Source organism: Antechinus flavipes, chromosome 2 (assembly GCF_016432865.1).
Source record: "Antechinus flavipes isolate AdamAnt ecotype Samford, QLD, Australia chromosome 2, AdamAnt_v2, whole genome shotgun sequence".
Classification (NCBI taxonomy): domain Eukaryota; kingdom Metazoa; phylum Chordata; class Mammalia; order Dasyuromorphia; family Dasyuridae; genus Antechinus; species Antechinus flavipes.
In genome coordinates this window covers 166226351-166251950 of record NC_067399.1, presented here as the reverse complement: position 1 = coordinate 166251950, position 25600 = coordinate 166226351, and the positions used below count along the sequence as shown (strand labels likewise).

The window sequence follows — 25600 nt, the reverse complement described above, 5'->3', positions numbered from 1 at the left end:
AGGGAAAATAAAGGAGTAAAAGATAAACAAGAAGAAGGAACTAACCAAGAAGAGACTAAAGATGTCTTGCCTGTGGAAAATGGAGAAATTAAAAATAAAGGGATCCCAGTCTCTGATTCAGCAAGAGAGAAACCAGATCTTTTTTATGTTGAAATACATGTTAGATCCTATATATATATATATACACATATTTAGATAGTTGTCTTGTTGCACAAGAAAAATTAGATCAAGAAGGAAGAAAAAGAAAACCTGAGGGGAAAAAAAACAAAATGAAAGCAAATAATAACAGAGAGAGTGAGAATACTATGTTATGGTCCACATTCAGGTCCCACGGTCCTCTCTTTGGGTATAGATGGCTTTCTTCATCACTGAACAAATGGAACTGCTCTGAATCATCTCATTGTTGAAGAGAGCCACATCCATGAGAACTGATTGTCATATAATCTTGTGGCCATGTGTAATAACCTCATGGTTCTCTTCATTTCACTTAGCATCAGTTCACATAGGTCTCTCCAAGTCTCTCTGAAATCATCCTTCTGGTTGTTTCTTACAAAACAGTAACATTCCATAACATTCATATACCATAATTTACTCAGCCATTCTTTAATTGATGGGCATCCACTCAGTTTCCAGTTTCTTGCCACCACAAAGAGGGCTACCACAAACATTTTTGCACATGTGGGTCCTTTTGCCTCCTTTAAGATCTCTTTGGGATATAAACCCAGTAAAAACATTGCTGTATCAAAGGGTAAGCACAGTTTGATAACTTTTTGAGCATAGTTCCCAACTGCTCTCCAAAATGGTTGGATCCGTTCACAGTTCCACCAACAATGCATTGGTGTCCCAATTTTCTCACATCCCCTCCAATATTCGTCATTATCTTTTCCTAGCATCTTAGACAATCTGAGAGGTGTGTGGTGGTATCTCAGAGTTGTCTTAAATTGCATTTCTCTGATCAATAATGATTTGGAGTACCTTTTCATGTGGCTACAAACAGTTTCAATTTCTTCATCTGAAAATTGTCTGTTCATACCTTTTGACCATTTATCAATTGGAGAATAGCTTGAACTATTACAAATTTGAATCATTTCTCCATATATTTTAGAAATGAAGTCTTTATCAGATCCTTTGGATGCAAAAATGATTTCCCAGTTTATTGCTTCCCTTCTAATCTTGTCTGCATTCATTTTGTTTGTACAAAAGCTTTTTAATTTAATATAATCAAAATTATCTGTTTTGTTATCAATAATGGTCTCTAGTTCTTCTTTGGCCACAAATTCCTTCCTCCTCCACAAATCTGAAAGGTAAACTATTCTATGTTTTTCTAATTTGCTTATAATGTCATTCTTTATGTCTAGATCATAAACCCATTTCAATCTTATCTTGGTATATGGTGTTAGGTTGGGTCTATGCCTACTTTCTGCCATACTAGTTTCCAATTTTCCCCAGGAGTTTTTGTCAAATAATGAATTCTTATCCTAAAAGCTAGGGCCTTTGAGTTTGTTAAATACTAAATTGTTATAGTGATTGGCCAATCCTTATCTATTCCACTGATCAACTTCTCTATTTCTTAGCCACTACGTGGTTTTGATGACCATTGCTTTATAATATAGTTTTTGATCTGGTACAGATAGGCTATCTTCATTTGTTTTTCTCTTCTTTAATTCCTTTGAAATTCTTGACATTTTGGAGAAACCACATCTTAATAACATTTTACATTAAGTATTTTAACAACTGTCCCTGTTACTTTTCTTGTACAATTCATAACAATATTATAATCAATTATTTTGCAAATGCAGATTTTGAGTAACTCTAGAAACATAATTTAAGAAGAATGTAATCCCACATCTTCAACTTACTTTTTAAAACATTTAAGTATAAACCATCTAAAGTGAGTTTATTCATAATCCTAATTAAAGAGGTGAAATCACATACTGTTTGTTGTTTTTACTGTTGTTGCCATTTAAAAAATACAGCTGCAGAATGCTGAATAGAAAGGTAATGAGTGTATTAAGCATACACTTAAAATAAAATATAGTTTTTATATTATATTAAATTAAGAAAAGGTAGCAATTTTGAGTTGTGACCATGAATTTTAAATAGTGATTTTAATTAATCTGCAACCATTTTGTTTCTTTGTACAATTGTTCGTTCCTAAATAAAACTGCTTCCTGGTGTTGAATCTCCCCTTCAAAATATTGTTCTATGACAATGGTGTCTTTGGTGGTGGTGATAAAATTTTCTGCCAGTAAATATTTTAATGTGCTGTTAAAGACAGGAAAATGTGTACAGCAATTGTAGTTTTATTGAATACAAAATTGGTGAAACTTTGCTTTGTAAAATACCTACTATCTTATCCCTATTAAGGATACTGTATTTTATATCCTCTTCTTAGAACTTACTTCCAAACTTAAAGAAAGTCACTGGAATAACAGTTTAGAAAAGGATTACAACTATATCATTTTTAGATTTTCCAATACTGTATTTTCTAATTGTAATAGTGTCTATCTACTGATGATCAAATAAAATTTTATGAAATCTTAATTATAAAAGAAAAATAATTCCTATTATGTATTAAATAATAACACAAATGAATCTAGATGATATGATAGGTATTTACAATATTTGAAGAGCTATCAGTGGGTGTGGGATCAGGCTTCTATTTGGTTCTTGAGATCAGAACTAGGAAAATGAGAAACAAAAGAAGAGAGAAGCAAATTTATTTATGTTAATGCTTTTTTTAATTTAATTTTATTTTATAATAACTTTTTATTGACAGAACCCATGCCAGGGTAATTTTTTTACAACATTATCCCTTGTACTCGCTTCTGTTCCAATTTTCCCCTCCCTCCCTCCACCTCCTTCCCTAGATGGCAAGCAGTCCTATGTATGTTAAATATGTTGCAGTATATCCTAGATACAATATATGTTTGCAGAACCAAACAGCTCTCTTGTTGCACAGGGAGAATTGGATTCAGAAGGTAAAAATAACCCGGGAAGAAAAACAAAAATGCAAATAGTTTACATTCATTTCCCAGTGTTCTTTCTTTGGGTGTAGCTGCTTCTATCCATCATTTATCAATTGAAACTGAGTTAGGTCTCTTTGTCAAAGAAATCCACTTCCATCAGAATACAGCCTCATACAGTATCGTTATTGAAGTGTATAATGATCTCCTGGTTCTACTCATTTCACTTAGCATCAGTTCATGTAAGTCTCGCCAGTCCTCTCTGTATTCATCCTGCTGGTCATTTCTTACAGAACAATAACATTCATATACCACATATACCACAATTTACCCAGCCATTCTCCAATTGATGGGCATCCATTCAATTTCCAGTTTCTAGCCACTACAAACAGGGCTGCCACAAACATTTTGGCACATACAGGTCCCTTTCCCTTCTTTAGTATTTCTTTGGGATATAAGCCCAATAGAAACACTGCTGGATCAAAGGGTATGCACTATTTGATAACTTTTTGGGCATAATTCCAGATTGCTCTCCAGAATGGTTGGATTTGTTCACAACTCCACCAACAATGTATCAGTGTCCCAGTTTTCCCACATCCTCTCCAACATTCATCATTATTTTTTCCTGTCATCTTAGCCAATCTGACAGGTGTGTAGTGGTATCTCTGAGTTGTCTTAATTTGCATTTCTCTGATCAATAATGATTTGGAACATTCTTTTATATGAGTGTTAATAATTTCAATTTCATCATCTGAAAATTGTCTGTTCATATCCTTTGACCATTTATCAATTGGAGAATGGCTTGATTTTTTATAAATTTGAGTCAGTTCTCTATACATTTTGGAAATAAGGCCTTTATCAGAACCTTTTACTGTGAAGATATTTTCCCAGTTTGTTGCTTCCCTTCTAATCTTGTTTGCATTAATTTTGTTTGTACAAAGACTTTTTAATTTGATATAATCAAAATTTTCTATTTTGTGATTAGTAATGGTCTCTAGTTCATCTTTGGTCACAAATTTCTTTCTCCTCCACAAGTCTGAGAGATAAACTATCCTATGTTCCTCTAATTTATTTGTAATCTCATTCTTTATGCCTAGATCATGGATCCACTTTGATCATATCTTGGTATATGGTGTTAAGTGTGGGTCCATGCCTAATTTCTGCCATACTAATTTCCAGTTATCTCAGCAGGTTTTATCAAATAATGAATTCTTATCCCAAAAGTTAGGATCTTTGGGTTTGTCAAACACTAGTAGCTATAGTTGACTATTCTGTCTTGTGAACCTAACCTTTTCCACTGATCAACTAATCTATTTCTTAGCCAATACCAAATGGTTTTGGTGACTGCTGCTTTATAATATAATTTTAGAACAGGTACAGCCAGGCCACCTTCATTTGATTTTTTTTTTCATTAATTCCCTTGAGATTCTCGACTTTTTATTGTTTCATATGAATTTTGTTGTTATTTTTTCTAGATCATTAAAATATTTTCTTGGAAGTCTGATTGGAATAGCAATAAATAAATAGATCAGTTTAGGGAGTATTATCATCTTTATTATATTCTCTCGGCCTATCCAAGAGCACTTAATATTTTTCCAATTATTTAAGTCTGATTTTATTTGTGTGGGAAGTTTTTTGTAATTTTGCTCATATAATTCCTGACTTTGCTTTGGTAGAAAGTTTCCCAAATATTTTATTCTGTCAACAGTTATTTTGAATGGAATTTCTCTTTGTATCTCTTGCTGTTGGATTTTGTTGGTGGTGTATAAAAATGCTGAGGATTTATGGGGATTTATTTTGTATCCTGCTACTTTACTAAAATTATGAATTATTTCCAATAGCTTTTTAGTAGAATCTCCGGGGTTCTCTAGGTATACCATCATATCATCCTCAAAGAGTGATAGTTTGGTTTCCTCATAGCCTACTCTAACTCTTTTAATCTCTTTCTCGAGTCTTATTGCAGAGGCTAATGTTCCTAATACAATATTGAATAATAATGGTGATAGTGGGCAACCTTGCTTCACTCCAGATCTTACTGGGAAAGGTTCCAGTTTTTCCCCATTGCATATGATGCTTACTGATGGTTTTAAATATATGCTCCTGACTATTTTAAGGAAAAGTCCATTTATTCTTATGCTCTCAAGTGTTTTTATTAGGAATGGATATTGGATTTTATATGCTTTTTCTGCATCTATCGAGATGATCATATGGTTTTTGTTTGTTTGGTTATTGATATAGTCAATTATGCTAATAGTTTTCCTAATATTGAACCAGCCCTGCATTCCTGGTATAAATCCTACTTGGTCATAGTATATTATTCTGGGGATGATTTTCTGTAATCTTTTTGCTAATATTTTATTTAAGATTTTAGCATCAAGATTCATTAGGGAGATTGGTCTATAATTTTCTTTCTTTGTTTTCAACCTACCTGATTTAGGTATCAGTGCCATGTCTGTGTCGTAAAAGGAGTTTGGTAGGACTCCTTCAATCCCTATTTTTTCAAATAGTTCATTTAGCATTGGAGTTAATTTTTCTTTAAATGTTTGGTAGAATTCACATGTAAATCCATCTGGTCCTGGGGATTTTTTCTTAGGGAGTTGGTTAATAGCTTGTTCTATTTCTTTTTCTGAGATGGGACTGTTTAGGATATTTACTTCTTCCTCTGTTAGTTTGGGCAAGCTATATTTTTGGAGGTATTCTTCTATTTCATTTAAGTTGTCAAATTTACTGGCATAAAGTTGGACAAAGTAACTCCTAATTATTGCTCTAATTTCCTCTTTGTTAGTGGCGAGTTCTCCCTTTTCATTTTTAAGACTAACAATTTGATTTTCCTCTTTCCTTTTTTTAATCAGATTTACTAAGGATTTGTCTATTTTGTTGTTTTTTTTCATAGAACCAACTCTTAGTTTTATTAATTAATTCAATAGTTTTTTTTTTTTTTTTACTTTCAATTTTATTGATCTTTTATTTTTAGAATTTCAAGTTTAATGTTTGACTGGGAGTTTTTAATTTGTTCCTTTTCTAGCATTTTTAGTTGCAAGCCCAATTCATTGACCTTCTCTTTCTCTATTTTATGCAAATAGGCCTCTAGAGATATGAAATTTCCCCTTATTACTGCTTTGGCTGCATCCCATACATTTGGTATGATGTCTCATTATTATTGTTTTCTTGGGTGAAGTTATTAATTATGTCTATGATTTGTTGTTTCACCCAATCATTCTTTAGTATGAGATTATTTAGTTTCCAATTATTTTTTGGTCTACTTTCCCCTGGGTTTTTGTTGAATGTAATTTTTATTGCATTGTGGTCTGAAAAGGATGCATTTACTATTTCTGCCTTACTGCATTTGAGTCTGAGGTTTTTATGTCCTAATATATGGTCAATTTTTGTATAGGTTCCATGAACTGCTGAAAAGAAAGTGTACTCCTTTCTGTCTCCATTATGTTTTCTCCAGAGATCTATCATATCTAATTTTTCTAGTATTCTATTTACCTCTTTGACTTCTTATTTATTTTGTGGTTTGATTTATCTAATTCTGAGAGTGCAAGGTTGAGATCTCCAAATATTATAGTTTTGCTGTCTATTTCTTCTTGCAGCGCTCTTAATTTCTCTTTTAAGAATTTAGATGCTACACCATTTGGTGCATATATGTTTAATATTGATATTGCTTCATTATCTATGCTACCCTTTAGCAAAATATAGTGCCCTTCCTTATGTCTTTTAATTAGATCGATTTTTGCTTTAGCTTGATCTGAGATCAGGATGGCTACCCCTGTTTTTTTTTTTTTGTTTGTTTGTTTTGTTTTTTTTTACTTCACCTGGAGCATAGTAGATTTTGCTCCGACTTTTTACCTTTACTCTGCATGTATCTCCCTGCTTCAGATGTGTTTCCTGTAAACAACATATTGTGGGATTCTGGCTTTTAATCCATTCTGCTAACTGCTTCCTCTTTAGAAGGAAGTTTACCCCGTTCACATTTATGGTTAAAATTACCAATTCTATATTACTTGCCATCTTGTTAACCTGTTTATGCTTTTCTCCTTTCTTTCCCCCTTACCCCCCTTCCTAGTATTAAGCTTGTGAGCACCACTTGCTTCTCACAGCCCTCCATTTTTAGTATCCCTCCCCCCCCCCCGCCTTAGAGTTTTTCCCCCTATCTTATCCCTTTCCCTCACAGTTTCCGTATTCCCTTCTGCTTAGCTTATTCCTTCCCTTTTCACTTTTCCCTTCTCACTTTTCAATGAGGTGGGAGAAGTTTTACCATAAATTGAATATGTCTAAAATTTTTCTCTTAAAGCCAATTCTAAAGGCAGTAAGATACCCACTATATTCATCCCCCTCCATTCTTTCTCTCGGATATAATAGGTTTCCTTTGCCTCTTCATGAGATGTAGTACCCCCACTTTACCCTTTTTCTGGTACAATGTCCTTTCCACATCTAGTTTCTAGAACAAGGTATACATGTATTCTTTATACATCTTTATAGCAGAAATATAATTCCCAAAATTTATTTTTACCTTTTTAGGTTTCTCTTGAGTTCTATATTTGTAGATCAAACTTTTTGTTAAGTTCTGGTTTTTTCATCAAAAATAGGTGAAATTTGCTTATTTCATTGAATGTCCATCTTCCTCCCTGGAAAAAGATGCTCATTCTGGCTGGGTAAGTTATTTTTGGTTGCATACCGAGTTCCTTAGCTTTTTGGAATACCATATTCCAGGCCCTTCGATCTTTTAATGTGGATGCTGCTAAATCCTGGGTGATCCTTATTGGGGTTCCTCGATACTTGAATTGGGTTTTTCTAGCCACTTGCAGTATTTTTTCCTTCATCTGAGGGTTCTGGCATTTGGCCACTATATTTCTTGGTGTTTTGATTTTAAGATCCCTTTCAGTAGGTGATCGATGAATTCTTTCAATGTCTATTTTACCCTCTGTTTCTATGATGTCTGGGCAGTTCTCTTTGATAATTTCCTGGAAAAATAGTGTCCAGGATCTTTTTTTCATCATACTTTTCCGGGAGTCCAATAATTCTCATATTGTCTCTCCTGGATCTTGTTCAGCCATTTCCCAATTGATGGGCATTCTCCCAGTTCTCAATATTTCACCATCACAAAAAGGACTGCTATAAATATTTTTGTACATGTAGGTCCTTTTTTATTTTCCTTTTTTGTAGTCTCTTTGAGATACTATCCCTTTGAGATAGTAGTATTGCCAGGTTAAGGGGTATGCACAGTTTGCTTGCCTTATGAGCACAGTTTCAAATGGTACTGTGGTTGGATCAGTTCAAAACTGTCCCAACAATATATTAGGATTCCCAATTTTTCCACATCCTCTCCAACATTTATCATTTTTCCTTTTTTGTCATATTAAACAATCTGGTATCTGTGGGGTGATACTTCAGAGTTTAATATGCATTTCTCTAATCAAAATTGATTTAGACCACATCTTCAAGTGACTATACATAGTTTTGATTTCCTCATTGAAAAACTGCTTATTTATACTTTTGAGCATTTATCAATTGAGGAATTGCTATATTCTTATAAATTCAATTCTCTATATATTTCAGAAAGAGGTCTTTATCAGAGACACTTGCTGTAAAAATTGTCTCCTAGCTTTCTGCTTTTCTTCTAATCTTGATTACATTGGTTTTGTTTGTGCAAATTTTTTTAATATAATCAAAATAACATCTTTTACATTTTTGTAATGCTCTTTCTAGTTTAGTGATGAAACTGTAACTCACTTAACTTCTTCTTTAAGAATTTGGATGCTCAAGCTGTGCATACCCTTTGATCCAGCAGTGTTTCTACTGGGCTTATACCCCAAAGAGATACTAAAGAAAGGAAAGGGACCTGTATGTGCCAAAATGTTTGTGGCAGCCCTGTTTGTAGTGGCTAGAAGCTGGAAAATGAAAGGATGTCCATCAATTGGAGAATGGTTGAGTAAATTGTGGTATATGAACGTTATGGAATATTATTGTTCTGTAAGGAACGACCAGCAGGATGAATACAGAGAGGACTGGCGAGATTTACATGAACTGATGCTGAGTGAAATGAGCAGAACCAGGAGATCATTATATACCTCAACAACGATACTGTTTGAGGATGTATTCTGATGGAAGTGGACCTCTTTGATAAAGAGAGCCTTAATTGATCAAAGATGGACAGAAGCAGCTACACCCAGAGAAAGAACACTGGAAATGAATATAAACTGCTTGCATTTATGTTTTTCTTCCCGGGTTATTTATACCTTCTGAATTCAATTCTCCCTGTGCAACAAGAAAACTGTTTGGTTCTGCACACATATATTGTATCTAGGATATACTGCAACCCATTCAACATGTAAAGGACTCTTGCCATCTGGGGGAAGGGGTGGAGGGAGGGAGGGGAAAAATCGGAACAGAAGTGAATGCAAGGGATAATGCTGTAAAAAAATTACCCTGGCATGAGTTCTATCAATAAAAAATTATTAAAAATTTTTTTAAAAAGTGAAAATAAATGAGTGAATGAATGAATAAAATGAATAAATGAATGAATTGAAAAAAAAAGAATTTGGATGCTATACCATACTTGGTACATATATATTCAGTACTGATACTACTTCGTTGTCAATTCTATGAAACTTTTTAGCCAGATATAGTTTCCTTCCTAATCTCTTTTACTAAGTCTACTTTTTGCTTTTGCTTTGCCTGAGATCAGGATTGCTGCCCCTGCTTTTTTTTTTTTTTAACTTTAGCTGAAGCATAATAGATTCTGCTCCAGTCCTTTACGTTTTTACTCTGTGTGTATGTCCCTATTTCAAGTGACTTTCTTATAAGCAACATGTAGAAGTCTGGGTTTTTTATGCACTCTCCATTTCTGTTTTATGAGAGATTTCATTCCATTCACAATCACAGTTATGAATACTATTTTTCCTTACATCCTATTTTCCTCCATTTTATCCTCTCTTCCTTTTACCCTTTCCTTCATCAATATTTTGATTCCACTACCTGCACAGTCTGCTATCTCTTCTCTCAGTCTTCCCTCATCCCACCTTAACTTAATCTCCTTTACTTCTACTTCCTTATAAGGTAAGATAGATTTTTATATTCATTTCTTCTTTGAGTCAATACTGATGAGACTATCACTCACCCTCCCATTTTACTTTCACTGTAATTGGCTTTTCATGCCTCTGTGTGAAATAATTTACTTCTGCCTCTCCCTTTCTTCTGAAACCAGTATATTCTTTCTCATCCCTTAGTTTTGTTTCTGTTTTTTTGTCAAGCCTTCAAATTCACTTATATCCATGCCCTCTGTCTATGTATATTGCTTTTGATATACTATTAGTGGTACAATTTTTAAGAATTTAAAGTATCATCTTTCCATTTAGAGATGTAAATAGTTCAGCTCCATTGAATCCCTTACATTTTCTTTTCCCTTTTCACTTTTTTAGGTTTCTCTTGATTCTTGATATTATAGATCAAATTTTTTAGTGAATTATGATCTTTTCCTTATGAAAGTTTGAAATTCTTCCATTTCATTGGATGACCATTTTTTCTCTTGATGTATTATGCTTAGTCTAACCAAGTAGGTGATTCTTGGTTGTAGTCCTATCTCCTTTGATTTCCAAATAATATGTTCCCTGAACTCTGATCCTTTAGTGCTGCAACTGCTAAGTCCTTTGTAATCTTGATTGAAGCTCCCCAATATGTGATTTGTTGCTTTCTGGCCACTTGGAATATTTCTTCTTTTGGCTGTATCTTCTCTGGAGTTTTCACTTTTGGAATCTCTTTCCTGAGGTGACCAGTGGATTCTTTCAATGTCTATTTTGTCCTCTGCAACCAAAATAACAGTGCACTTTTCCTTGATAATTTCTTGAATGATGTTGTCCAGATTCTCCTTTTGATTATGGGTTTCTGGTAGTTCAAAAATTCTAACATTTCTCTACTGGAACTATTTTTAGATCAATTTTTTCCAATGAGTTATTTTACATTTTCTTCTATTTTTTATTCTTTTGAATTTGTTTGATTCTTGATGTCACATAAAGTCATTATTACTTCCCATTTTTCTTTGAAGTTTTGCCTATAGATATTTTGACATTGTTATCTTTGGGTTTGTTTTTTTATCTTCTCTGTAACCATAATAACTTTCTGTGGCCAGGTTATTTTTTTCCTTGTTTTTTTTTTTTTTTTTTTTTTTTGGCCTTTTTTGCTTTCTTTTAAATTTGAGCTATACTCCCCGGGAAATGACACCATTTTGTGCTTCTTATGCCAGAGAGAGCCACCCTGACTGTTTATCTCGCCTTATATTAATACTGCCCTGATGCCCACAGAGGACTCATGTCTGTGCTGTAGTGCTAAGGAGATGGGGATGCCTGGAGACCATAGGGGTCTGGCAGCTTACCTGCTACTGAGCCAGAAGCCAGTGTAGTTTTTCTGCATCTCTTTGGGGTTACATTGAAGCACAGACTGTCCCCATCTGAAGACTTAGAAACCTGGATTGAAAATCATCAGCACATCTGTCTAAGGCAGATGTGAACAAATGACAAGCTGGTCTGTATTAACCTGAGATTTTCTTTTATATTTTCAGCAAAATGGAAAGCCACATGTCTACAATAAACCATTTGTTGAATCTTTTGAAGAAGTGCCAATGGTTGTTGCTATTTTAACTTACCTGGGTTATGGAGTTGGAACATTATTTGGCTACCTCCGAGATTTTTTGAGAAATCATGGAATAGAAAAATGCAACATGGCTGTAGAACGAAAAGAGCAAAAAGTATGTATGCATATCTTACCCAGCTTCCATTAATCCTTATACTTGTACATATTTTTTCTTTATATATTATAATGTTCTTGGTTGCTATATTTTTGCCCGTCTGCATTTTTTATTTCCTTCAAAGGCTAATTGTACAATATTTCAGAGTCTGATTCTTTTTGTATAGCAATATAACAGTTTGGACATGTATACTTATTTTGTATTTAACTTATACTTTAACATATTTAACATGTATTGGTTATCCTGCCATCTGGGGGAGGGGGTGGGGACGAAAGAGGGGAGAAATTGGAACAAAAGGTTTGGCAATTGTCAATGCTGTAAAATTATCCATGCATATAATTTGTAAATAAAAAGCTCTTTAAAAAAATTTAAAAAAAATAATGTTCTTGGTTGGTTTTCTGGAGGTCTCTGGAGCAGCCTTCGTTTCAGAGGAGTAATCACACACAAGAATAGTCTAAATCCTTTATTATCTCCTTCACAATCTAGTTTCCTTTCCCGTGGCTCAGGCTATCTTTCTGCAGGCCTTCAAGAGTCTTGATTTCAATAGAGAAGAGAAGGAAGAGAGTCTGCCACCACAGTGGTGTGAGACGGAGTGAATGAATCTGGCTCTGACCCTGGCTGAGTTTGTCCCAGCTCATATACTCTATACTGAGTATAAACCAATCATATATCACTAGGAAACCATTATTTGTTGTAAGATTAAATCAGTCATACTGAACTTAGAGAACTATTAATCACCATGCTAAACTAGATCACCATTGTCTTATCAATTCCACTGACTTAACACCTTAATGTGTATATACATATACATTTGTGTAGATATGCACATATAATTTTGACAGAAGGAATATATATTTAAATAATAGACTTTCATCTATGTCAGGAGCTCTTTTTTTTTTTTTTGGTCCCATAAAATCTCTTTAGCAGTCTGGTGAAATTTATGGATCCCTTCTCAGAATAATGTTTTTAAAAATGTAAATGAAAATACACAGGATTATAAAGGAAGCCAATTATATTGAAATTATACATTTTATATATAAATGTGTTTAAAAAAAAACTTCATAGATATCAAGTTAAGATCCTTGATCTAGGTTAAATAGATTCCTGAAACATTCATTTCATATTCAATTTAGGACTAATTGACTCAGCTTGGTTTAATGTTCAGAATTTTCCATAAGGCCATAAAATTATTTTCAAATTCAGTTTATTTGGGAAATGGGGAAGAGGAGACACATGGAAACAAGGAGTGAATGTTATTATATAGTGTCCATGTAGGTATTCTACAATGAAACTACACAAAAATCCTTTATAATTAAAGTTATAAATAAATCAAAACAAGAAATATAAAGCAATTACAAAGTAATGACTTCTTAAGATTTTTTTTTAATTCCAATAAAACTTTAGTCAGAACAGGCAGATTCCAATTTTGGTCCTGGCATTTACCACCTCTATGATGTTGTACTTCCCTTTTATGCCTCAGTTTACTCATCTGTATCTAGTAATTCCTCCAGGTTTCTCTCTCCTTCACCAAATCCACCCTTGGAGAAGATAGCAATTATTAATAACTATTAATTTCAAGATACTTTGTATCTCTATACTTTTTTATTAATTGTTTTCTGGTCATGCATGTGTATTCATTTTAAAAAAATTCTTTATAAATAAGATTGGGAGAGAAAAATCAGAACAAAAGGGAAAAACTATAAGAGAGAAAAAAGAAGTAGAAAAAGGAAGAAAAAAAGTGAACATAGCATGTGTTGATTTACATTCAGTGTCCGTAGTTCTCTCTCCAAACTTTATTGAATTTGTCTTGGATCACTGAACTGCTGAACAAGTTTTTCAATACTTGTTATTGATACAATACAATATTGATTAATACAACAATAATATTCCATTATTTTCCTATACCATAACTTATTCAGCCATTCCCCAATTGATGGTCATCTAAATGATTTTCCAATTCTTTGCACCACAAAAGGAGCTGATATAAAAATTTTTGCATATATGAGTCCTTTTCCCTCTTTTATGATTTTCTTGAGACACAGACCAAGGAGAAACACTGCTGGATCAAAGGGTATGCACAGTTTGATAGGCTTTGGACATAGTTCCAAATTGCTCTCCAGATTGGTTGAATCATTTTACAACTCCTCCAGCAATGCATTAGTGTCCACATTCTGTAGAGAAGAGAAGGAGGAGAGTCTGTCATCACAGTGGTGTGAGATGGAGTGAATGAATCTGGCTCTGACCCTGGCTGAGTTTGTCCCAGCTCATATACTCTATACTGAGTATAAACCAATCATATATCACTTTTTTACCACATTCTGTAGTGTTTTTTTTTCTTTAAAATAATGGTTCTCTCTGGGAGAAAGCAGGTTTCTTGGGTAGGTTTTCTGGAGGCAGCCTTAGTTTCAGTTAAAAGTAATAATCACCTCAAAACACAGCCAGGTGATAAAATGCAAATGTTTATTTTCTCCTTCCAAAATAGCCCGGGTACTTTTTCTTAGAGGTCTATCTCTCTGCTTGGTTCCGAGAGCTCCCTCTGAAATGTCTCCAAATCCAAAGGTTTGTCCTTTAACCTCCAGCCAGCCAGGTGGAAAATGGAATGAATCTCCCTTGCCTCCTTCACTTGGGCTCGGCTAGCTTTCTGGAGAGCCTTTCAGACCAGCTTGGTCTCAGTGGAAGAAGTGCAGGAGCCCAGCCACCACAGTGGTGTGAGATGAAGTAAATCTGGTTGCGTCTTCAAGAGAGGGCTTCTCCTGAACTGACTTGATGCTCCCCTCTCAAGTCTTTTCAGCTGAACTCTCCCAGAGAGCCTCTATCTGTTTCTTATATATGATCTCCTCTGAGAGAGAGAGTGGGATTATGGGTTTCTCCCAGAGTGTTCTCTGGCCCTGAGAGCTTCAAGGGAGGTGTGAATTCAGATATCTCATACTAAACCCTGAAATCTCCCAAACGTGTGAACTCCAATGAGTAAAGGTGTGAACACAAGCATTGTTTCTCAGTTCCACTTAGTACCTTGTTTCTTCTGGCCCATAACATCTCCTTGTAGGATCAGATCAATAATACTGAACCATGCTAAATTAGATAATTATTGTCTCTGTCAACTCTAATGACTTAACAATTTGTAAAGATTCCAACAACATTCCTTCCAACATTTATCATTATCTATTCCTATCATCTTAATCAATCTGAGAGGTATGAGGTAGTATCCCAGAGTTGTTTTAATTTGCATTTCTCTAGTTTATAGTGATTTAGATCATTTTTTTCATATGACTACTGATGTTTTAATTTCTTCATCTGAAAAACTGCCTGTTCATATCCCTTGACCATTTAACAATTAGGGAATGATTTGTAGTCTTATAAATTTGGCAGAGTTCTTTATATATTTTAGAAATGAGACTTTTATCAGAAACACAAGCTGTAATTTTTTTCCCATCTTTGTGCTTCCCTTTTAATCTTGTTTGTGTTGGTTTTGTTTGTGTAAACTTTTTAATTTAATGTGATAAAAGTTGTTCATTTTGTATTTCATAATGTTCTTTAATTCTTTTTTGGTCATAAATTCCTCCCTTCTCCAAAAATCTGATAGGTAAATTATCCCTTGCCCTCCTAATTGACTTATAGTATCACCCTTTATGTCTAAATCATGTGCCTATTTTGACCTTATTTTAATATGGGATGTGACATGTAGATCAATAAGGAGTTTCTGACATATTTTTCCTGTTTTCCCAGCAATTTTTGCGAAATAGTGAGGTCTTATCTCAGAATCTGGAGTTCTGATGTTTATCAAATACTAGATTATTGTGTCATAAATTACTGTGTCATGTGTATCTAACTTATTCCACTGATCCACTACTTTATTTTTTAGCCAGTAGCAAATAGTTTTGATGAGTACTGCTAAGCCTCCATCCTTTGTATTTTTTCCCAGTAATTCCCTTGATATTCTTGAGCATATGTTCTTCCAGAAGAATGTTATTATTATTTTAGCTCTATAAAGATTTTTTGCTATTTTGATCGGTATGGCACTGAACAAGTAGAACAATTTAGATAGAATTGTCATTTTTGTTATATTAGCTCATCCCCCCCAAGAGCAACTGATATTTTTCCATTTGTTTAGATCTGATTTTATTTGTGTGAAGTGTTTTGTAATTGTGTTTGTATAGTTCCTGGGTTTGTCTTGGCAGATAGAAGACAAATATTTTATTTTGTCTACAGTTATTTTAGATGGAAGTTCTCTATCTTTTGCTGCTGAGCTTTGTCAATAATATATTTAAATGCTGATGATTTGTGTGGTTTATTTTATATCCTGTAACTTTGCTAAAACTGTTAATTGTTTCAAGTAAGTTTCTAAATGATTCTCCAGGATTCTCTAAACATATCATCATATCATCTACAAAGAGTGATTGTTTTATTTCCTCATTGCCTATTCTAATTCCTTTAATTTCTTTTTCTCTTCTTATATTGCTAAAGCCAGCATTTCTAGTCCAATATTATGAAAATTGGCATTTTTGTTTCACCCTTAATTTTACTGGGAATGTATCCAGTTTCTCCCCACCACAAATAATGCTTGCTAATGATTTTAGATAGATGCTGCTTATTATCATTTTAAGGAAAATTCCCTTTATTCCTGTGCTCTCTTGTACTTTTAATACGAATGGGTACAGTATTTTGTCAAACATTTTTTCTGCATCTATTGAGATCATCAGATGATTTCTGTTAAGTTTTGTTACTGATACAATTAATTATGGTAATAGTTTTCCTGATACTGAATTGGTCCTGGTATATTAACAACAATTTGACTCTGGAGGAGAGTCAAATATGACTTGGAGAGAATAAGGTTGATGACTTTGCCTAGCTCTGCCTCTCTTTTATTCAATTCATGCACAAGTTTTTTTCAAGAATAAAAAGTGAACAACAATTATGTTCCAGGCACTATACTAAGTACTTAACAAATATAATTTTATTTGATCCTGACAACGATGCTTAGTGGTTGGTACTGGTATTATTTCCATTGTAGAGTTGAGGAAACTGAGGTATACAGGTGAAATGACTCGTCAAGGGCACTTAGCTAATAGGTGTCTGAGGCCAGATTTTAATTTAAAATATCATAATTCTAGAGTAAGCACTATATCTACTATACCACCTAGCTGCCATTTATAATTTAATACAGTCATGGAAATACTACTTATAGCAGTAAAATAATTATAGTAATAAAACAAAAAAAGAGAAATTAAAGGAATTAGCATAGACAAAAAAGAAGCAAAACTATAGCTTTCTACAGATTATGTGGTCTATCCAGAGAACCCTGAAGTCAACAAAAAAATTAATACCTTCCTCAAAATTGCAGGATTCAAAAGAAATCCACATAAACTAGGTGGTACAAAGGAAAGAATACTGAACTTGGGGGGTTAAGAAAAACCCAGATTCAAGTCCTGCCTCGTGCAATTACTAGCTATGTGGCCCTAGACAAATTACCTAACCTCTCTCATCAGTTTCCCCACCTAAAAAAATAAGGAGAATACTTCTTTAGGGTTGTTGTGAGGAACAAGTGCTATATAATATGTGTAAAGCACTCTATGAACCTTAAAGCACTATATAAATGCTAGCTGTCATTATTATTATTATTAATGAATCATCAGTATTCCTGTATGTAACAAATAAAACCCAGGAAAGATAGAAAAAGGAATTTTATTCAAATTATTTTAAAACACACAATATTTGAAAGGCTATAAAGATAATCCCATGCAAATTTGTGAGACAGGTGCTGGATGCCCTTCCCCAAATTAACCAATCAGAGACATCTTCTTGTACAAAGAGAAAGCATTTATTTAGTCCCTGCAGGGAGAGGCCCAAGCACAGCTGGGAGATATCTCAGCTCCCAAGATGTGCTTGTCGAGTTGACAAGCTGGAAGCAGTTAAACTGGTTAAATAACAAAAGACCCAAGCCTTTTCACTGGATAGACTAAGAGGAAGTAACCATCATTAACCAATGGCCACCAATCTTGTCTGCTTCCTGTGGGTCACATCACTTCCTGTCATTTCCTATCACTGACCTTCCCATCACTTGGCCTTTAAAGACCTCTAGACCTAGAGATCATCTGACTTCCTGCAATCTGAGACCAAGACCTGTTCTTCCAACTCTGGGAATAGGGATCACATTACTTAGGCCTAGTTACATAGACTTCTTGAGAAAGCTTCACCTATCTATCTTACTCACAACTATAAAAACTCATTTTGGAAATATAGACCTAAATAATTGGAGAAGAACTAATTGCTCATAAGCAGTTCCTGCCAATATAACAAAAAAAGTCAAATCTAACTAAATTTAATTATATATTCAATGCCATACCAATAAAAGTACTAAATAATTATTTGATAGAGTTAGAAGAAATAAAGAAATTCATCTGGAGGAAAAAAAATGGTCAAGAATTTCAAGGAAAATAATGTGAAAAAAGTAGGAGGGGGAGAGCTTACTTGTACTAGATTTCAAAATATATTACAAAGCAGTAATCACAAAAACAAATTTATACTAGGTAAAATATGCAAAAATTGATCAGTAAAACAAATTAGATAATGTAACATAGAAAAGCAAACCAATATAGCACTGATGGGTTGAAGACAAAAATTCACAGTCATTCATAATAAATTAATGGACTGAAACCATCTTTTCAGTCAAGGGTAATATTTTATTGTGAAGCTTGCAAAGCTAGAAGCCTCAAAGTTCCTAAAGAACTCACAATTTACTGGGAGAAAGATACAACCTCTTTAGTAAAAGTCTCAAAATAAGATATGTTAACTATGCTAGTTGCTTAAATCTTTATAGGGGTTGACATCTATAGCTGGGTCTTCCAATGATATAGTCAGTTCAAAATAGTTCTATTTATACAAGATAATCCTATCAATGCAAGAAATTCAACAAGGATCCAATTAGGGACAAGAAAATCTTGTAAATGCCAGCAATCTCACCAAGGCCTATTTAGACACTCAATTGCTTACCTAGGACAAAGCCTTTAGCTGGAGTATGTTCACCCCACTATTATGGTATTCAATAAACCCATGCAATAAACAATTACTAGAGTAAGGGCTCACCATTAAAAATAAAGCTCTGAGAAAACTGGAAAACCTGGCAGATGTTATATAAACTACTAATGTGGTTTAGAAGAGCAATTCCTGATTCCAAATGATGTGTTTGGGGTTTAGCACCAAACAATAAGATTGTTAGGCACCAAATGTTGAGGTTCAGTCATGTGAAAAATTCACAATAGCCATTCTCTTTGGCAAAAGGTAGGTTATTTAGGAGAAGAAGTTATAAATAAAATGAAGATACAATAGACACTAGGAGTGGTAAATGTGAAATAGAGTTGTAGAACATATAGTTAGCAATGAAAGAGGGTTTCTTTGTTGTTGTTGTTGTTTTTAACAATTAATGATGGAAAAAACAAATAACTAGGACAAAGGGAAGCCCAAGACATTGGGGTATGCCCTTAGCTGCTAGGCTAAATCTATACAGGAGTTTGACACTCTAAAAGAGTTAATTAACTGTAAAAAGGAGAAAGAATGGAGGCAGGCAGGTGAGGGATAAAAAGAAAGATACCATGAGACATGAGGGAGAGGAGAGAAGAAAGACACATGAAGCAGAGTACCATGTTAGACTGACACAAAAGAGATTCAGCAAAGATGATGAGAGGCAGGGACAGATTTATAGGGGAAATTCAATCCCAGGGTTTTGACATAACTCAGATTTCTGACCAGACATAGATGGGTACATCTATGATCTCCAGAAAGGATGGGACTATAGGCTAAACTGATCCCCAACAGTGTTCCATCCTGCCTGCCCCAGGGAGCAAAACCCATCAATACTCCAGTCCCTCTCTGCCAACCACACCTCATTACTCAGAACTTCATATTATCTACCAAAATAAACTCTAAATGGTCACATGAAAATAAAAGTCATAAATTAAAAAATGAACTTTTGAAGTCAAAAATATATCAGGATTTTATGAACAAAGGATCCAGAAGAACCCAGGAAATAAAATAGGCAATTTTGATTATATAAATTAAAAAGCATTTGTACAAACAAAACCAATGTGTTTAACATAATAAGGGAAACAGTAACAGGAAGAAATCTTTGCAACAAATTATCTGATAAAGGACTAATATTTAACCATATAGTAACTGATTCAAATTTATAAGAACAAGATCATTCCCCAATACATAAATAGTTAAGGGATATAATTGTTAAGAGATGAGTCAGTTTTCAAAGGAAAAAATGTAAACAATGAAAAAATGTGACCAAAAAATACTCCAATTACTAATGTTTGGGTGAAGGTAGATTATTAAACCAACTCTCAGGTTCTAAATCACACTCATCAGAATGGTAATGGAAAAAAAGGAAATAATTATTGGAGGGGTTTTAGCAATGTACTGTTTGCACTGCTGGTATAGTTATGAAGTGGTTCGTATATTCTAGTGGCAATTTGGGCCTATGCTTTAAAAATCACTAAACTGTACATATCCTTTAATCCAGTAACACTACTAATAAAAAATAACAGTTAACATTTGTATAGTATTTACTTTGTGCCAGAAACTATGCTAAGTGCTTTAAAATTATAAACTCATTTAATCCACAACAACCTGGGAAGTAGGTGCTATTCCTATCCCCACTGTATAGATAAAGAAATTGAGGCAAACTGGGATCCAGTGAGTTGCTTAGTTACACAATTACTAAGGTTTAAGTTTGGATTTGGATAAGTTGGATAAGTTGGATTCCTGACTCTGGACCTGGTATTCTATCTAGTGCATCACCCAGCTGCCTATTAGTAAACATAAGCCCTAAAGAGATGAAAGAAAAAGGAAAGGAATCATATGTACAATTTTTATGATCAATTTCTTCTTATAATTAAAAAAAACACTCTGGAAATTAATAGACTGTCCACCTATTGGGGAATGGCTAAACAAATGGTGTATAGATGTAATGGATTTTTTTTTCTATATAGAAAAATGAAATAGACCCTTTTTGAGGAAACTGGGAAGACTTTATGAACTGATGCAGAATGAAACAACCAAAACTGAGAGAATAATCTATACAATATGAAAACAACATTTTTATTTTTCTTTAAACAACTTAGAAAGCCTAAAGAACTCTAATCAATGTTAGTACTATCTAGAATAAAGCACACTACCTACCTCCTGGCAGAGAGGCAGTGGATTCAAAAAAAACAAAAAAAAAAAAAAAAAAAAAAAAAAAAAAACAGAATGAGATATATGGATATATGTTTTTGAACATGGCCAATGATAAAAATTGTTGTATTGGACTATGTATATTTGTTATATGGATTTTATTTCTCTTGCTTTTTTTCATACAATTGAGATGAGGAAGAAAAGAAGAGGAAAAGACACAAATAAAATATATTATAGGCTCTATGAAGTTTTAATTATAACTCAGAGTCTTTGTAAAGTAAGAAAACCTTTGTCTCTTCATTTTGTCATTTAATAATATGCCACATTTGCAAATTAACTTTTTCAAGTCTGAGTTTCCTGTTTTACTAAATATATGATGGAATAATTACCGTACATACTCGAGTATAAGCCGAGTTTTTCTGCCCAATTTTTGGGCAGAAAATCCCCTCCTCAGCTTATACTCGAGTCACTAGATAAAACATGTGTAAATATCCCTTTGAATGCTCCCCTGCTGTGTAGTATACAGCGCGAGTGCTGACTGTGATACTACAGGGCTGGCTGTTGCTACGGTGATGAGGCTGTTCCTGTAGTATCACAGTTGGTAACCGGACTGTATACTAATGCTGGCAACCACTCTACATACGTATACCGGCACCCGCTCTCCTCCTCTGCAGGGACCGGTGCGCTACCTAAACCTACTGATATAATAAGTTTTCCCAGATTTTTGGGTTAAAATTAGGGGCCTCGGCTTATATTCGGGTCGGCTTATACTCGAGTATGTACGGTAAGCTGGCTATAATACCTTATTTTAAAAATTAAGTTATTAAATAAGAGTTAGATTATTTGATCAAATTCCCTCTATTACTAAGGGTCACAGCCAAGATTGGAACCCAGGCTCCTTGACTCCAGGAACCTTGACTCCAAATTTTTAGCATTCCTTTAGTCTTAGTGTGTTTGCTACTTTACAGTATATCATCTGATATCTATAGATAGTAAGTCCTCCCTCAGTAAATACTGAATGGTGATGATAATGTATAAGAACCACTAGAGTAATGGGTGAGTTGTTCTCCACAAGCCCTAAATAACAAGAAAGACCACTTACAAACTGGAACTCTAAATATCTGCCCCCTTCAAACATTTTGTTTCTACTTCTTTAACCTTATAATCATCAATTTGGATTAATCTCCATTGTATGATTTTTCTCTACAATTTCTGGGCTACTGTATTTTTCTGGAGTAAGGCTAAAAACTGATCTGATTCCCTTCACTAAATATTTGTACAGTTACCTCAATGGAATATTATCAAATTCTTCTACTCATTGATCATCTACATTTAATTGACTTCCTTCTCAAACTTTCAGTCCCTCTCTATTCACAACAGATATCTCACTTCTTCCCACTTTGTAGAAACTAAATGAGTAAAACAAGATAAAGATTAAATTACTCTTCTCCAAGAGTTTTTCAGTGCATTTACTCATTCTCTCTTCTTCTTCCTTACTATATCAGAAGAAAACCTGTACCTATTCTAAGATTAACTCTTATACTTGTGTATATAATTCTATTCCTCTCACTTCTTTCCCCTCCAAGACTTTACTGGACCACTCATGTTCTCTCTAACAAGAAATAATCAATATCTCCCTCTTTTCCTTCTTCTTACAAATATTATCAAACTTTCCCAAAATGATTTTTATAATTATCTAATTTTTATTGATATCTTTTGTTTTCACTATTATGTTTCTGAAATATATCCTTCCCTTTTCCTTCTATTCAGCTAGCCATCCTTTATAACAAACATTTAAAGAGAAAAATAAAAAGTAGTTTCATAAAACTAACCAACTTCTGATAGTATTTATGATATTTCATAGCCCCTTTCCACTTTTGCAAAAAAGGGATTCATTTTCTTAACTCTATTCTGAAGCCAAACTTTATTACTATATTTATGCAGCAGTTTTGTTTACTTGGTATTTCTTTAATTTATGACTACAGCATGCCATGTATCATAATTCTGAGTTAATAATGTTATCATTATCTGAATAAATATAAATTATGGAATAACTACAAAAATTATTCTAATTCTCTTCTCTAAATTAAGAATAATAATTCTCTAAATTCTTCATAATTATTTCTTGTGGCATAGTAAAGTTCCTATTACATTAAAATATCACAATGTTTAACCATCCCCCAAAGAATGCCTACTTAAGTTTATAGTTCTTTGCTCCCATAAAAATTACTGCTAGAAATTTTTTTTCCATTTTTCAGTCATGTCCAACTTTTCATGACCTCATTTGGGTTTTTCTTTCCAAAGATACCAGAATGGGTTTGCCATTTCCATTTCTAGCTCCTTTTTAAAGATGAAGAAACTGAGGCAAACAACTTTAAGTAACTTGCACAGGACCACAAAATCAATAAATATCTGAAGACAGATTTGTACTCAGGGAGATAAATCTTCCTGACTCCAGGTCTGGTACTCTATTCACTGCATACTTCTAGCTGCCCCATTAAGCATATTTAACAATCCTTTAAAATAAATAAATAAAAGAGACATAGCAGATACAATGCTAGATTTGGAATCAGGAAGACCCACCTTTATGAATTCAAATCTGATCTTGGACACTTGTTAGCTATGTAGCCAATGGGCAAGCCACATAACCCTATCTATCTCAGTTCCTGATCTGTAAGATGAACTGGAGTAGGAAATGGCAAACTACTCCAGTATCTTTGCCAGGAAAACACAAATGAGGTCAAGAAAAGTCAGGCATGACTGAAACTACTCATCAACAACAACAAAATCAAAACCATAAAGAACACTTCTCTTTTAAACTTCCTATCCTACTAAGAAACCTTCTTTCCTCAGGGAAAGGCTATATTCTTTTCCAGGATATTTCAGCATACCAACCCATGTCTTATGTACCATTAGGAACACATCCTTCCCATTTCCACTGTCACTATTCTTAGATACTCCTCATTACTACCTACTGAGACTACAGCAATAGCCTTCTAACTCAGGTCTCTATTTCCACTGTCTTCCCTCCCATCTGTATTTCACATGTCAGTCAATTTAATCTTCCTTGTGTGTCCGTCTGAACATGACATTTCTTAAAATCCTTAAGTAGATCCCTCCCTCGTAATAAAGTTCAATTCCCTTGTCTAGAATTAGAATCCATTGGAAAACTGATGCCTCCTAAATTTTCTAGCTTAATTTAGGAAGACCCAAATCCATTTCATTCTAAAAACATTACTATCAGCCAGATTGGATTTATCATAGCTTTGCACACACTTAATGCAAACTTAATACCTTGCTGGTATTGTTCCCCTGTGTCTGGAATGTTGTTTTACTTCTCACTCCACCCCTAATTCCATCTTTTGAAATCTTGCCCATCCTTTAAGGTCCTGCCTAAATCCTACCTTCTCCAAAAAGCCTTCACTGATCCTTCCTCATCCCAGATAGAAATATTCTTTCCTACTTCTGATTTCAAAGAGTACTTTATATTTCTCTTATTTTTTTATTTCACTTTTCTTTATTGTGTTATAATTATTATAGGGAGAAAGGAAGAAATTTCCTCTTGCTTTTGGCCCTGCAATATACAATTTCTAAGACAATAATATTTATTTATCACTAATTACTAATTTATAATAATTGTATGATAAGCTGTTGTGTGAGATAGGCTATCCTGATTCTTATATTCAATTCAAATTCACAAATATTTATTAAAGTCAACATGTGCAAGACCAAGAATATAGTATCTTCTAAAATTCCTGTTCCAAAAGCAACAATCTTCCCTTCATCTTAAATCTTTTCTTCTCCCATTCCCTCCATGTATAAGCTTTTCCTGAAATCTGGCTTCCCTCTTGACAGTTTTCCTGACAATTCTTTCTAGTAGTAACTAACCCTTTACTTATTCTCCTCAGCTCACTGGTCAAGCAAGGGAGTTGGAATACTCCTTGGTCCTCAATGTCACTCCCTGGTTCTCCCTTTTTTCCATTCTCATCAATCTCTCTTCTTTTGAGGTTCACACTATTCATCTTTACCATCCAAATAGACCCCCAAATCATTCTCTTCCTTATCAATGAGCTTAATATCTAGTTCAAAATTTCTTTCTCCCTCATCAACTACCCTCATGCAGACTGGTTCTCCCTCAAAAATCTAAACCCACTTAGATTAGTCCCACAACCTACTCATCTCTCTTGAGCTATTCCCCCACCTCACCTCAACCACACACAAAGATGATCATAACCTGAATCTTGCCATCACCCACAAATGTACCACCAAGTTTATAAGGATATGATTTAGTTCCTCCACAGTGTTTCAGGTTGTGGATTGTTGAACAAACCTCTCGCAGAAGTTAAACATTATTTGATATTTGTAAATTTTTTTGTATAACAAGTTTTTTTGGGAAAAGGAGCTTAACTGTCAATTTTAAACTAAGGCCTAGTCTCTGGATCCTATAAGAGGTACAGTGGAAGCATATTTCCTTCTGAATCTCTAAATATCCTTAGATCAGAGGTGCAGTCCATCCATTTAGAAACGTGAATTTTTCTTTTCCAGTTTCAAAAACATCCAGTTTTTTTTCATGACATATTAGGGAGTAATTTTATGTTAGGTTGCAGGCAATTTTGTTCACAATTTTGTTTGTTTAAAACAGTAAATAGGTAAAAAAAAACAGCACTAGCTCATGAAAACTCATAAGCTACAACACTCCCTACCACCCACTTCC

General features: G+C 33.9%; 1 protein-coding gene across 1 annotated transcript in view; it reads left to right on the top strand.

Annotated features, from left to right (window-relative positions):
• SPTLC3 (serine palmitoyltransferase long chain base subunit 3) overlaps nucleotides 1-25600 on the top strand; it is a 203896-nt gene that overhangs the window by 39675 nt on the left and 138621 nt on the right. Inside the window, exon 2 of the mRNA XM_051975913.1 lies at nucleotides 11527-11712. Coding sequence (XP_051831873.1) covers nucleotides 11527-11712 — 186 coding nt within the window. The remainder of the gene's footprint in view (nucleotides 1-11526; nucleotides 11713-25600) is intronic.